Genomic DNA, 14,664 nt, shown 5'->3' with positions numbered 1-14,664 from the left:
GCATCTGCTTTCAAATCTCTCTCTTTCTGCAGAAAAGACAATTGCCTCTGTCTGAATCTTTGCTAGATAGGAATTAAAATAAACCTATCAGTTATTGTATTTGATCGCATCAGAGTATTTGTCTTCAGCAGTGGCCAAAATAAAAGGAACCTTTTATAGTTTATGTATATTAACATTTTGATGATGGCACTCATCAAAATGTAATGTTTACTGGTTTTCTCAATTGTTGATTATGGTATATTTTGTTATTTTTTATTTGTGTGTTTATTATGTAAAGCACTTTGAAACTGCAAAGTTGCTGAAATGTGCTGCACAAATAAACTTGATTGAAAAGGATCTAGCAAGAAGGGAAAAAAAATCTGACATCAGAGAATACTTGAGATGATCGCTCACAAGATTCTTAAATAATAATTAAACCCTTCACCTCCAAAATTCTCACCTTCTTGAAATTTCCACTATTTCTTTGTTCTGCAAAAATATATCAGCCTTGCACAACAGAAATAGACTTAAATCTGTTGGAAGAGTAAAATTCTGGCCTGATGAGTAAAAATATAAGGGATCAGATCAGAGAGCCAATAGAAATCCAAGAAAAAGAGAATTTTAGTTTTTAGGAGGCAAATCAAAACTCAAAGAATACTGTCGCCCTAACAAGCACCGCACTCCCGAGTATAGTAAAACAAATGTCTTTTGTCAAATCAGTCAATGACGGAAGAAAACAGCCACTGACAGTCAACATATACCAGGATTGACTACAAATTATTTTAATAACTAAAGATTAGCTAAATAGGATTTAATTGACTCTCCTGTTACTAAACATGAGTCTGACAAAAACTTTGTGACAATATTGCATTTACTAATTGTTTTTAAATATGTCTGTCTGAGTGACACAGTTTGAATAGCAGATGTCACTAGTAAGAAACGAATGAACCACCGAGTAACGAACCTTTGGGCAAAGCAACAGGCCTGGAAGCTTCATTGCTTCACGAGGCTTCATTTGGCCATCACTAATTCATGCAGCTCAAGGTTTCAAAAAAACAACTAAGTATTTGTTAGTTTTTAAGTAAATAAGTAGAAAAGTGAAAACAGTTAAGTTAATTTGGAAAACATCCCATGAACTGACCAGACAAAAGATGTGCGTCTCTTCTTATACCTGGAGCAGGAGGTGGGCAACTCCAGGCATCGAGGGCCAGTGTCCTGCAACCTTTACATGTGTCTCTACTTCAACACACCTGAGTCAAATAATGAGGTCGTTAGCAGGACTGGAGAACCTGACCGCACTTAGGAAGTGATTCAACAATTTGATAGAAGCGTGTTGAACCTGAGACACACCTAAGAGTTGCAGGACACCAGCCCTCAAGGGCCTAGATTGCCCACCTCTGACCTGGAGGAAAATATCTAGCCATTTGTTCGTGACCTCAAGCTGAAACAAACTTGGATTCTGCAGCAGGACATTGATTCAAAACACACCAGTAAGTCCACATTAGAGTTCATGGAAATCAAACTCAGGAATTTTAGTTCCTGAAAACAAACATTTTTCAGGAACTAAACATTTTTCGTTCCTGAATTAAAACAGCAACAACTTTCTGCTGTTCAACAAAAAGTCGTTGTTGAACAGCAACTTCTTGCTAACTTTTGTCTAAATATATGAAGGAAAAATGAGTAAGTAAAAAAAAATTTAAAAAAGGCATATTGAAGATATTTCCACAGAATATAAAAACACTTTTTGGCTGCTATGTTTCCACTCTATTTCCACTTGAAGTGAAGAGCTTCACATGACACTGGATTGCCAAAGACTAGCTCGGATAAAGATTTTCTCATTTAGTTACAAAAAGTGGTGTTGGAGCGGCCACAAGTAGGTGTGATCTAGAACTTTTTGGGATGGTGAATATTTTTTTTTTCTGTTCTTTGGTCTTCAATTTTCTACTTTGGCTTTGTTTGCACAACACCAAAACATTCTCTTTCCATCCACATCGTACGCCGATGTCTCGAATGACGTTCCCAACATGTTTGAAATTCAAGTTTTACTTGAAGTTTGATTCAATAAAAGTTTTTAAAGATGTTTTACACAGTCGTTCCCTTTAGGTTTGAGCTGGGATACAGATCAAATTCAAAGTTTGCAATAAACACCAACAAAAATGCAGTTCTGGTCAGAAATTTTGCCTCCAGTCTTGAAAATGAAGATTTGTATTTTTTAGAATTTTTTATTCTCCCATTATAACTATTCTTTATCAGGGATGGAACGATTATGTTGTAGAGCAAATAATTTAAATACAAGGATTCTGTGCACAGGTTTAACTTTTTAGTGAATTCTCCCTTATTCAAACATGGTCAAGATATGTTCACATCCTCCCATTGGTTCCTGGTTAAATGTTCCTTATTTACTTACATCTTAAGTCAACCACATTTGGAGGCCTTAGTCCTCCACTCCCTGTCCCGGCGACCTTTGCCGCATGTCCTCCCCCCTCTCCTCACCCTCTTTCGTGTCTGCCTACTGTCGCAAAAACAAAAGTGAGCCACTAGCGCCGCAAAAACTCTTCGGAGAAAAAAAAAAAACAACGTACACCTTAAGTCACTGGAATGGCTTTCCAAAAGCCTTGATATTAATCTTATTGAACATTTGTGGACCACTCTTCAAAGCTTAGTGTGGTTAATGTTAACCCACTTATCCACCAAAAGGAACAAGATTTTTAAAGTTGAGGTTCCTTCTCCTTCCTCATTATTCCATTAACTTTGTTCACTGCAACTGTTTCACAAACAGTGAAACACTCTTCACTGTTCTGTAGGGATGCAATCGTTCTGGCAAAGAAGGAATTAATAGACCTTCACAGTTGTCATACTAGGTCCGTGAGCCCAAGATGTAAAACATTTATTTAATTCTGTGGGCATAAGTGTGGTCCTGTGTGCATTAGGAACAAAAAATAAATAAACTTCTTGTAGTCATTCAACCCTGGAAAAAGAATAGTTCATAATAAAATCATTAGAGCAACGTCAAATTATAACATCATATTTGGTGTATGCAAACTTTGAAACTTTTAAGTTTCAAAGTTGCTGTTTACTCATGAAAAGACATGCCTGTGGTGAAGCCTTCATGCTTCTTCCTCTTTATAACCAGATGGGTTGGTCACACAAACATAGTTTGATTTTACGTCACACAAAGGAAACTAGATCTGTTGAGTCAAGGGGAAGGGCGTAACTTTTCTGTCAGTTTCATTTACTTGGAAGCTACGATGGTAAGCAGATATACTTGTGTGTGATTATTTTTGCTGTTACCATTAGATTTATCTTTAATATGTATTTATAGATCTTAATACATTTCTAGTCTTAGTAATCATCAATAAAATGCGCTTTTTAATGTAACATAGGAATTCAATTGTTTCACATTTACAGGCTGCTGAGCAGGAACAGAGGTAAGTTAGTCAGTTTATAAAAATACAAAAGCTGATCCCTGATTTTTCATTTTTCTTAATTGTATTCTTCTTATTATCAATGTAGACAGGAATATAAGGACGACAGTGACGTTTTCCAAACAAATGCTTTACTACTTATTGATAAGATGGTGGAAATGGCTTCACTCACTGAAGAAAACACTTCAGAACTAGTGGATGAGGTGTGTATGATTGTGGTATGACGCTTCACACACATCCACTTAGTGTTTCTCATGCATGTAGAAAATTAACTTGATGTTTTTCTTTTTTTCCACTCTAGATTCTTCACAGCATCTTCTTTTTGGGGGAAATTACCGTTCCAGAGTTTTCTCCCAGACAACTTTTTGTTGATGATGTTGACATGTTTGATTACTTAAAGGAAACCTATCCGGAGCCTTTCAGACTTTATTCCTCTCGTCTACCAAGACGGAGTCCATTTTCATGTGTGCTGGACATGGTGAGAAATATTTATTTGATACAGTCGTTCATACACTGCTTTGCAAAAGAATTTATGCCAATGCAATTTTTCAAGGCTTTGTGATTTTACAACCACAGAGGTCAATGTGACAGACTGACAGTGAGTGGTGAATGTCAGGATCTGTGTTTTTCTGTGTTTATTTAGAGTTTTCTGTGTCCTTAAGTCTCTTCATTGTCCTGTCCTCCCCTTGATTGTTCCCAGGTGTGTCTTGTTTCTGTGATTACCCTCCCGTGTATTTAACTCCACCTGTGTTCCTTGTTCCTCGTCGGGTCCTCGTCAATGTCTAGTCTGTTCGTCGTCGGTGTGTCTCTGTGCGAGCTGCCTGTTACTGGACTTATTTATTATTAAAATCTTCATATTCATCTGACCTGGGTCCGCTGCGTCTGCCTCACCACACCGCTTCATGACAGTGAACAATTGTGAAGCGGAATAAAAATGACATGAAAGAACCATTTTTACAATGAAACATGAAGGTTTTAGTGTGTGTTTGCACTCTGGCCCTGACTCTCCTGTTGTTTCTGTTTTGAAGTATGATGATGACATGTTAATAGTTTTTTACAGTACAGGTAGAGGTGCAGCAAACATGTTAAAGAAGCTGCCACAGTCACCAAAATCGACTTTTTTTTCACAAACAGAAATCTAGTGGTGCAAAACTATTACAACAAAGTTTAATCTATCAACCAATCAAGTTTATTTGTATAACACATTTCAGCAGTAAGGCGGTTCAAAGTGCTTTAAATTATATAAACACAAATATTTCGCCTTAATTTAAAGTAACTTAGTGTTGGCTGTTTTGAGCTCACATTTATTGAAAAATGAACTCAATGTATCCTCAAATTGATCCTACTGGAGAAATAATTTCAGCTTTTGTCTTATGCTTGTTTCGTCTCAGGTTGTTCATCTGGAAGGTCAAGAAAATGAGGATCATATTAGAGAAACCCTGCAGGAACTCGTCCAAGAGTTGAAGAGAGACGCTTCCAAAAACGTGTTGTTTTCCTCCACAATCTGCATCTCTGCTGGCAACAGCACAGATCCAGTGAGACACTATGGAGTCTCCATGTCCACCACTGGTCGTCCTGCAGGCCAAATCCTGGTTGCTGCATCCTGCCTTAACTTCTGGGAGGAACATGTAGCTGATGCAGTGATGAGCTACTATCCTAAAAAAAGTAGGAAGACATACTTTGATGTAACCATCCAACTTCCTGCAGATGTCAGATGTGAAGCCTTTAACATTGGAAGCAGAAAAGCAATAAGTCCCTGCCGTTCTTGTAAAAATATGTTTGGCTTGGATACAACTGAGGAACAGGCGTGGGCTTATGGCAACTGTGCTGAAGCTGAAAGTTTGAGTAACTTGGTTAGAGAGGAAGAAGTTAGAGAGCGAGTACAAAGAAATGGAAACTGGACAGAAGAAAACCAGGGAAGGGCTAAACGTGCTGTTGAAAATCATCTTAGAAATGAACTGAAGAAGGTTGGCTTTGAATGGGACAAACAGTTCTACACTGCACAAAGAGCAATAGCTGAAAATGATGGTGAGGAAGAACCTCTGCCGGAATAGGCTTTTACAAGATGAAGAGCAGATATTAACAATGACTCAACTGTAAAGTCGCAAACATCTGAGAGATCTCAACAGTTGGGAACGGGAAATCATTTTTAATCTTTTCTACAAAATGCAAAGCTTAACATATTTTTGGGAAAAAATCTTATTGAGGTTAAAAATTTAATTTATTGGGGGGGGGGGAGAGCGCTGTAAGATGTAGAGGTGTTGGATTGCGCGCTCGACCACAACGTTAAACAAATATCTAAATGCCACGATAAAAACATCTAGGAGCCGGCGCTGTTGGCACTGTACCTCTTTCTAGCAACCGGACACCATGTTGCCGTCAAAGAAAGCCACCAACTCCGGGAAAAATAAGACCATGGACGGATACATCGGCGCTGCTAATGCTAACGAAGCTAATGCTAACAGTGGCGTTGCCGGCGGGACTGCAAACGAAACCGGGGACCACGCTTTGGATGACAAAACCCAGATTCTTGTGATGTGCCAGGAAATATGTAAAAATATGTCAGCCTCAATTCTGGAGAAACTTGAGTGTTTCGACGCCCTTGAAGCTAGGCTCCAATCTGTCTTAGCTGCACAGCCTGACTTGCAGAACCGCATGGTTGGTCAAGAGTCAGCAATCAATGCACACGAGGAGCGACTTGGGGAACTTGAAACTAAATGTTCGGAGCCCACAAAGCTTATAACCCAGCAGCAAACTAAGCTGCTGGACTTGGAGGCTCGTTCCCGAAGGCACAACATCAAAATTGTTGGCGTGAAAGAAAACTCAGAGGAGAGGAGGCCAACTCAGTTTGTCTCTAAGCTCATTCCCGAATTACTGGGCAAACAACGTTTCCCGCATCCACTGAAGGTCGACCACGCACACCGCTCTCTGTGGCCCAAACCGGCGGCGGGTGAGAAACCGCGTACCATCATCGCCTGAACACATCACTTTCAGACGAAAGAGCAAATTCTACGCCTTGCCAGGACGCAGCCACTGGAATACATGGGGAACAAAGTTCTGATTTTCCCTGACTACACCAGGGAAGTAATGAGCCAGCACCTTCACTAACGGGTCTTTGGTCTAAAGTGTTTGATTGGTACTCCAAGGCATACAAGACTCCGATACAACCTGCACCATGTCATGTTCTGTGTTTTCTGTGTATTTAATTAGAGTTTTCTGTGTCCCCAAGTCTTCATGTTGTCCTGTCTTCCCCTTGATTGTTTCCCAGGTGTTTCTCGTTCCCTAATTACCCCGTGTGTATTTAGTGTCACCTGTGTCTCTGCGTCTCTGTCGGGTCCTCGTCTCATTTGGCGTCTAGTCCATTCGTATGCCTTGTTGCTACCTGCGTTGAGCCCTGGATTCCGCTCAGCAGTGCTGCCTCGGTTTTTGTTTGTAACTCTGTGCATTAAAACCACCATTTTTACTCCGTACCTGGGTCTACAGCGTCTGCCTCACCACCTCATCCACCAATTCATGACAGAACTTATAATTTTTGGATGCTCTCAGGTACAGGGGGCTATATACCCTCTGCAATGCGGCAACCATTGGAACTAGGACTGATTATCACCAAGAGACTAATCTTGAGGGACTGGAGGTCCTCTGTTCCCCCTTCCTTTCGCCTCTGGGTGACGGACTTGATGTCCATAATACAGATGGACAGATTTCATAAAGGCCCCAGGGACACTTTTTCACTCTACTGGAATCCTTTCCTGGAACATTTTTCACGGACTAAACTAAACTGAACAAACCTGTCCATGAACACTCCCTTCAGTCACCCCCTAACCGGTGTATGTATTTTCGTATATATGACTTTGTATGCATTTGCTGTGTGTGTACATCATATGTCAATGGAAATGTCTTATGCTGTGCCCTGTGCATCTGGGTTTTGTTTGTTTGTTTTTCTGTCTACCTGTATGTTCCAAACCTTGAAAACTTAAAATATATATTTTTTAAATTTAATTTATTGTGCATTCCTTGCTTAGCCTCTCTTTATGGCAAATCACTTGAAACGGCCATGTATCTGAGCCACATTTGATCTTTTTGCTGTATGGCTCTTCACTGCATAATCAAGTTGTGTCTCTGCACTGTTACTTACATTTCGTATACTGTGTCTAAAGTTATCTTTTCATGTATTTCCTTTGATTTATTCTGTCCTAAAGCACTTTGGAACAATGTTATTGTAGGAAGAGCTTTGTTGGTTAGTAACAACTATTTATGTGGCAAAGTCATGCATATTTATTAAAAATCCAAGAAAAGCTTTACGATTCAGTTCTTTGGTCTCATAATCAATGCTACAGTGACTCCATGCTATGTATGGAGTGAAAAAAGTCTCAAAATACCTGTGCGTGTGTGTGTGTGTAAAAATATCTGTGCGTGCGTAATACTGGATTTCTAACTCGTGTAAGCGTCTTTGTGTGTAACTTTGGACAGTTGTAGCTGTGAAACATGATTTGTAAACCATGAAAAGAAAATTTGAGCGGAACTCCGGGTTTTTGTAAATATGTGGTCACAAATATGAAGAAATTACGAATACAAAATACAAGCGCACACACACACACAATTTCTACAAAACTTACATTTCTTCACACAAACTTTTTAACTAAAACCTCACAAACCTTCTCCTTAGTCTACAAATGTTAAATAAGTACGCACAAGTCGCCTGGTACACACACACACACACACAAAACTGTCTTTATGCACAGATCCGGTTACGAATGCACGAGGATTTTTGAGACTCATTTCACGCTTCAATTTTCACTCCATATGGAGGCGTCCTGAAGCCTCAATCGTAAGCCAACTTCAGCTGGCGCTTCGGCCAAACTATGAAAACCCCGAACTAAAACACGTTCTGTCTGAGCGTCCACACGGAAAATAATAAAGTCAGGAGTTATAAGACTATTTTCTAATGACGTTGCTGAGCTCCAGCTCACTGACAAGCCGGTGGTAGGTCGCCATCTTTGTTGAAGCAAAGTACGGTGTGATGCTAACCAACCAATTGGGAGATGTTGTAGCCTGATGACACCGCCCCTCATTATCATATTGAAAAGCAGAAACGAAGAGGGAAAATGGTAAATTAATAAGGAAATTAAAAAAAGAACAGGCAGAAATGTCTAAGTCAAAAGGCAGTTTCTTGGGTTTTTTCCTAAGACAGCGGTCCCCTCCATTGGGTGGTGATGGCGGTAGTCTTTGTGACTTGGCTGTTACCACTAAGGCTGAAACGATTCCTCGAATAATTCAAGTACTCGAAGCTTCATTAACTTATGTTTTATTATTTAGCGCACCGGACATTACTTGCGTTGCGCAGAGCTCTGACTTCCGCCTCCGAGTTGTTGACGAAAACTAAGTGTTAGCGGCATAACGTTCAATTTATAAGTTCACCCCATGAGGATTTTATTGATTGATAAAATCAATAAAACCCGGATAATGCCCTGGTTTTCATCGTTTTTGGTGGACCAATAAGCATCCTTAAAATGACTGGCGCGATGCCTGGAGTACGGCAGCCTTTCTCCTCCGGGAGCTGCTGGGCGGGAAGAGCGAGCGTGCTGGAGTATTTATACAGGTGAGCGGATAGACTGAACATGGCGGACAGTTGAGTAGTTGATGGTTACAGTGTAAGTGTAGCTTTACAGACGAACCGCACAATAAATTTTATATCATCCCGGTCTCAACAAACGGGTGGCGAAGCGCTTCGTGGCAGTAGACCGCAGGGACCGTGGCTGGTAGATGAGTTTCTGGGTGTGACGAACGAAGGTGCCGTAAATAAGCTTCCCGTATTGCTGCCCCGTTATTACTTGCGTCCCCTGGTCTACTGGTCGTACATTAGGTTTGTTCGTTCGTCTTCCCCCCTCTAAAGTAACTGTTAGAGATGCTCAAAATTGAAAAATTGGGCTGATATTGATATCTGATAGTAACACCGGTGTTATGCCAAATTTACCAATATTTTATTTTATATTCAATTAATTGTAAGAATAATCGATAGATTACTCGATTACTAAAATATTCGTTTACAGCAGCCCTAGTTACCACTGACTTAGACGTTCATTAAGCTTTGTCCCTGGTTGTGTCATGAATTGGTGGTGAAAGGCAGTGAGGGAAACGCAGCAGACCCAGATGAGATGAAATGATGGTATTTAATGATGAACAGTCCAAAAGGCCAGGCAGCACTGCTGAGCGGAAGACCAGGACTCAACAGGACTGCACAGAATTCATCGACAAGGACCCGACAGAGACGCAGAAACACAGGTGACATTAAATACACAGGAGGTGATCAGGGAACGAGAAACACCTGGGAACAATCAAGGGAAAGACAGGACAACACGGAGACTCGTTTTACAGAATGAACTGTCTTTTAAAGGGAAATTATTCTAACCTTTTTTTACTTTTTCTAGAGCCCCCAAAAAGACCCCCTGGAGGGGAAAAAAAAAAATAATAATAAAACATAAATTAAAAAAAGGGAGATGTGGGGAGAAAGTTGGATCAACAGCATAAGAAACTGATGGAAGCAAACAAGGCATCATTCTTGGAGAGCCTAAAAATCACAAAAATAAGTATCCAAAGGTGGATACATACGAAGTTTCCAGCTAATGAATGAAGTCTCCCTATATCAAAAATGAGAGGTTATGCTTTTTAAATTCATGCTGGAGCCAAATAATCATCATCTGTCATGTCAAGTATAGGTGTTACATCCCCAAGGCAGTCTAGGTGTATCGGAGGGGGGCTGTAACAATAGATAAACCAGGGGAAATGAAGAGACAAAACCAGGAGGGTACAGTTAAAGTTTTATTCTTCGAGAATAATCTGAAGAAGTCTTAAAGGCAAAAATGTAGTGATGTTACGTGATGTGCCGAGGCTTCGAGGCGTGTGTCGAGTAATGGAGGGGGCGTTTCCGTAAAGCGCGTATCGAGGCTTGCTTCATTTAGGGGAGGAGCCGAAAACGATGACGTCCGAAGCCTCGCTGCCTGGCTGTACCACGTGACTGCTTCGGGAAGTGGCTCAGAGTTTGGCGCGGGGTTTGACAGCTTTAGAAACCCCACAGGCTCCATTCAAAATGTGGGTTGTTGTAGGCGAGTTGCGGTCAGTTGAGAGAGTGGATAGAGTTTTGATAGTTTGGATAGCAGAGTTTGGATAGTGGTTATTTAGTTTGAGACAGTTAGTTTGGTGTTTGGAGAGTTTAGGAGAGAGAGAGAGAGGAGCGCGAGGACAGGATAGGAGAAGGATGGAGCCGGCGAGAAAGAGGAGGATTTCCCCTCCTCTTTCGAATTGATAAGCCCTAACAAGGTAAGGTGAACTGAACATTTGCAGATGCATTAGGTTTGCTTATGAGGAACTGTATTTTTCACTGTTTCTTATTTTCTGTAAAGGTGAGGTGTTTATTGTGCTCCAAGGAGTTGGGGTACAATAATAACACCTCATCCATGTAGTGTCAAAAAAGAGAAATCGTTTGAAACCAAAAACTGTGGAGAAATTGTTGTTTCTTAATAAAAATGCATGAAATCATCCAAGTTACACAAGCATTAGCCTATTCACGACCCCCTCCCTAGTTCCACAAGCACTTTCACTGTCCTCTGCCTGATTAAGCCCAGGCCATTTTTCTAGAGTCACAGAAAAACTTTACTACACAACATGCCATATCACATGACACTACTATTTTGGGAATAATTACACACAGAGGATACATTCAAACAATATTTTATTATACACATATGTGTATACATAATTTATGTAGACAAATGATTTCGTACTACACCTTTTGTGAAGTCATTCCCAAGAGCCATAATAGACAAAAATTCAATGCATCACACGTGTTAAGATACAGCTGGCTGTGATTATACACCTGGCCAGTAGGTGGTTTCGTGTGCACATGAAGCCTCAAGAAATGAACCCTTTCTCGAACCAATTGGCTCAAGTGGTTCAATGCCTCATGAGGCTTCATCTCACCATCACTACAAAAATGAGAACTGAAAAGAAAGGGGAGAGTAACAACAAAAACCAGGGTCTCTAGCAAACAACTAATCCTCCATCACAGCACCACAAAGCTGCAGCTTTGTTGCTGCCCAATTGGGCAAGAAATCAGTTTCCCAGCTAACCTTATACTCTGCTAATCAAGAGGCAGAGTGAAACCAGCTGGGCCTGCTTAACCTGCTGGAGCGCAGCAGCAACCTGAAATTGGGGGAGGTGGGGAATCCTACAGGCAGCCACCACTGCATGTAACATTAGGTTTAGTGCTTCCTTCATGAAGTATTTTCATTTTGGCTTCATCTCTGTTTTATTAACAGTGGCTTGGTGGAATCTGCTTTTTTACAGTAGGATAGCATTATCCAATCCTGGATGGGATTTTCCTGTTTAATGTAGCCAGTGTTAGAAATTATTATATGCTGCCATATGAAGTAAAAAAAAAATAACAATATAACATGTTCACAGTGGATGAAAAAAAAAGCTGATATTAACCAAAATTCTGGGTTTATTTAGTATTTAATTAACAGAGAAATGGATTATACTTGCACAAGCTCACCACTAGATGGCAGGAGAACCAAGTTCAATAAATCTGTTGAATTTCTCCAGAATATAAGAGGGCCTTGTTTCACACTCCTACCCCTCTCTCTGTATTGCATCAACTTCTAGGGAGGCATACAGACACAAATTAATTTATGCAAGTTTATAATGCACCAATATATAACCATATGCATCTGTTGAACTGTTTAGTCTCCTTACGTGCCTTTACATGCACCTCCCACTTTTATCATATCTGGTCTTGTTGTGTTTCTGTTATACTTCATGCACTGCTAATAAATAAAATCTGCCAACCAATTCAAAGGAATGTGATTGTTACTTGTCACAGTGCTCCTGTTTAGAACCATAGTTAGAGGAAGTGTCTGCTTGACTGCTGTTTTAGGGTCAATGCCTTAATGGATAGCCCAAATGTGCTTGAGCTGAAGGTCACTAACTGACTGATAGTGATTATTATCTCTCCTTAAGATTAACCTGGCCACAGAGCAGAATTTGTGTACACAAGATGTAAACTTTCACTTTTGTCTCATCAGTTCAGAGTATTTTTCCTGAAAGCCTTAGGTGTCATCAGGATGTTTTTTGGGGGGGGGGTTGGCAAATGTGTGATCAACCTTTGGATTCTTTTTGGTTTGCAGTGGTTAGATGAGGCCCGCAGTACTTTAGATTTTGTTCTAGATTCTTTAGGAACCTCGTAGATCTTTGATGTACTTTAGGACGCAAGTCATTTTGGGAAGGTTGACCACTGTTCCATATTTTCTCCATTTTTAGATGATGGCAGAAATGTCTGAATTTCTGTATATGTGCAGACTACTGATTTATGATGTATGGTGTTAAATATTAGAAATATTTTAAGAGCAAAAACAAACTGCATAGAGTTTGAATGTTCTCTCTACCTGGGTTTTCCCTGGAAGCTCCAACTTCCTCCAACAGTTCAAAAAACTTAATTGTCCTGTTTTTAACCCATTTAAAGCACTTTATGTTCCAGCTAGATGTATGAAACTTGCTTTAATTGATTGATTGATAATTAAGAGCTATGGTCCCAATAGTGACCTCTACGAACAATCTTCAGACAGGCAGATGAGAAGTCGCACAACTTTTATCTCCCGCATATTTAGCTCACCCTCAATCCCGTATTCAGTTTACTCCATCAAGCTGTTGATTCCAGAGAATGCCCTCAACTGGGATTCAAACCGGCAACCTTCTCAGTCTGAGAGGATAGCGCTGATCTCTGGAAAGTGATCAACACTTCTGTTCTTTGTTCTGATGGTGCTGATGCTTTAAATGTACATCTAGTTGTGTCTTCTAAGAAAGTCTCGAGGAAACAACAAAAAAGCTGGACGTCTGCAAAACAATAGTGAGCCTTTAAACTCTTGAAGTTACCCAGCACAATAATACGCAACATGAGACCACCTTTCGAGTTCACAGAGTGTGTTTTACTTAGAGGTGAGAGAAAAAAACCCAGTCAGAACGAACTAATTACTCGTTAACCCCGGGCCTGTCTTCACTTGTGTGTTGATTGCTGGCCCTGCCAGGGCATTTCTGAATCCGGAGGCTTGAGAAGCAAGTTAAGTGGCCTTCTTGACGAAAGCCTCAAGGTCTGGTGAGTGATGAGAAATGCGATTTATTTTCAGCTGTTACGTCACAGGTGCTTTGTGCGGCTTTTCCTGTGGCCTTCCCTCCAATAACATGTTTGTTTTCGGGTCTGGATTTGTGCAGCCAACTGTTACCGGTGAGGGAAATCCTGTCTGACCTCTCGGCCTGTTTTGATAAAAACACTGGCCCTTAGTGACGTCAAAGAGAAGGAATGTTAATTTTTCTTTAAACCTCATTAATTTTGCGCCTCTAATCTTTGTGTGAACTGACATCGGTTGGGGCTACAGAGATGTAAGGGCCTGGAAGCGGATGCCCCTCTCGAACAATGAGAGCGGGATCCCGCTTCTGTTCAGAGACGTTCAACTCCACAGGCTTTGCTGAAAGAACTTGTTTTGTTTTGTTTTTATAGATAGAACCAATAAAAAGTGAGTTTTGTCACAAAAAATTTGTGCTCTGAACCACCCAATCACTAACACCAAGTGAGTTTCCATTGCAAATGTGCGCAGAACTTTGTCAGTATACCACTAATGTCAAGAAAACACAATTTCACAATTGTGAAATTTCTATTAAATAAGAAACACAATTAAAATCACAGGTAAATATGTTTATTCACATGATAAGTCATTTAAAAAAAAAAACATGACATCATCTTCCAACTGCTTCCTGTTTTCTTCTTTGTGGTTTGCGCCAGCGGCAACATCTGGTTGTTGATCATGTGACATGATGTGAAAAAAGTGTTTTGCTGCAGGTTCGCCAAGTAATTTCCAATGCGGCCAAAAAAAAAAACACCTGGTCCTCAGCTTTATTGAAGCAACCTGAGCTTCCATTATACCATTGATGCAGTAATTCAAGCAAAACGAGCCCAAACCAAGTGTTGAGTGCACGTAATTTCTAGAATCCATGGACTTTCTGCTCAGTAGGTCTGTATTTCTTAGTCAAAAATCATTTTGCTGAACCAAAGTAATATTTATGGGGTTTTTTCATTCACCAAAATTAACAGACATTTTAAATGTATCACCCTGTGATACAAAATGTCAATTTTTGAATTGAAACTACAAGAAATAACCTTTTCAATGACCCTCCAATTCACTTGATGTACCCGACTCTTCAACTCTGATTA

At 40.2% G+C, this 14,664-nt stretch overlaps 1 protein-coding gene and 1 long non-coding RNA gene across 2 annotated transcripts; both read left to right on the top strand.

Moving 5' to 3' along the window:
- The first annotated feature begins 1,076 nt into the window (after positions 1 to 1,076).
- LOC114155326 (uncharacterized) lies at positions 1,077 to 2,064 on the top strand. The gene is made up of 2 exons (XR_003597716.1): positions 1,077 to 1,162; positions 1,337 to 2,064. It is a non-coding gene; the product is annotated as an uncharacterized LOC114155326 (long non-coding RNA).
- Positions 2,065 to 2,558: 494 nt separating this feature from the next.
- On the top strand, positions 2,559 to 6,159 carry LOC114155315 (uncharacterized). Its single transcript, XM_028035149.1, has 5 exons — positions 2,559 to 3,230; positions 3,388 to 3,407; positions 3,493 to 3,607; positions 3,706 to 3,882; positions 4,796 to 6,159. The coding sequence occupies exons 1-5, from the start codon at positions 3,228 to 3,230 to the stop codon at positions 5,456 to 5,458; spliced, it is 978 nt and encodes a 325-aa protein (XP_027890950.1). The 5' UTR covers positions 2,559 to 3,227; the 3' UTR covers positions 5,459 to 6,159.
- Positions 6,160 to 14,664: the final 8,505 nt, after the last annotated feature.

The sequence above is a fragment of the Xiphophorus couchianus genome, chromosome 13 (genome assembly GCF_001444195.1).
Source record: "Xiphophorus couchianus chromosome 13, X_couchianus-1.0, whole genome shotgun sequence".
NCBI lineage: Eukaryota > Metazoa > Chordata > Actinopteri > Cyprinodontiformes > Poeciliidae > Xiphophorus > Xiphophorus couchianus.
The sequence above is the reverse complement of the archived record's forward strand: the minus strand, read 5'-3'. Positions and strand labels throughout refer to the sequence as shown.

What these genes read in the sequence shown, in the direction of transcription:
- LOC114155315 (XM_028035149.1), top strand. An exon ending in GCTGCTGAGCAGGAACAGAG is followed by an intron (nt 3,408 to 3,492) that starts GTAAGTTAGTCA and finishes TTATCAATGTAG; the next exon opens with ACAGGAATATAAGGACGACA. An exon ending in TTTCATGTGTGCTGGACATG is followed by an intron (nt 3,883 to 4,795) that starts GTGAGAAATATT and finishes GTTTCGTCTCAG; the next exon opens with GTTGTTCATCTGGAAGGTCA.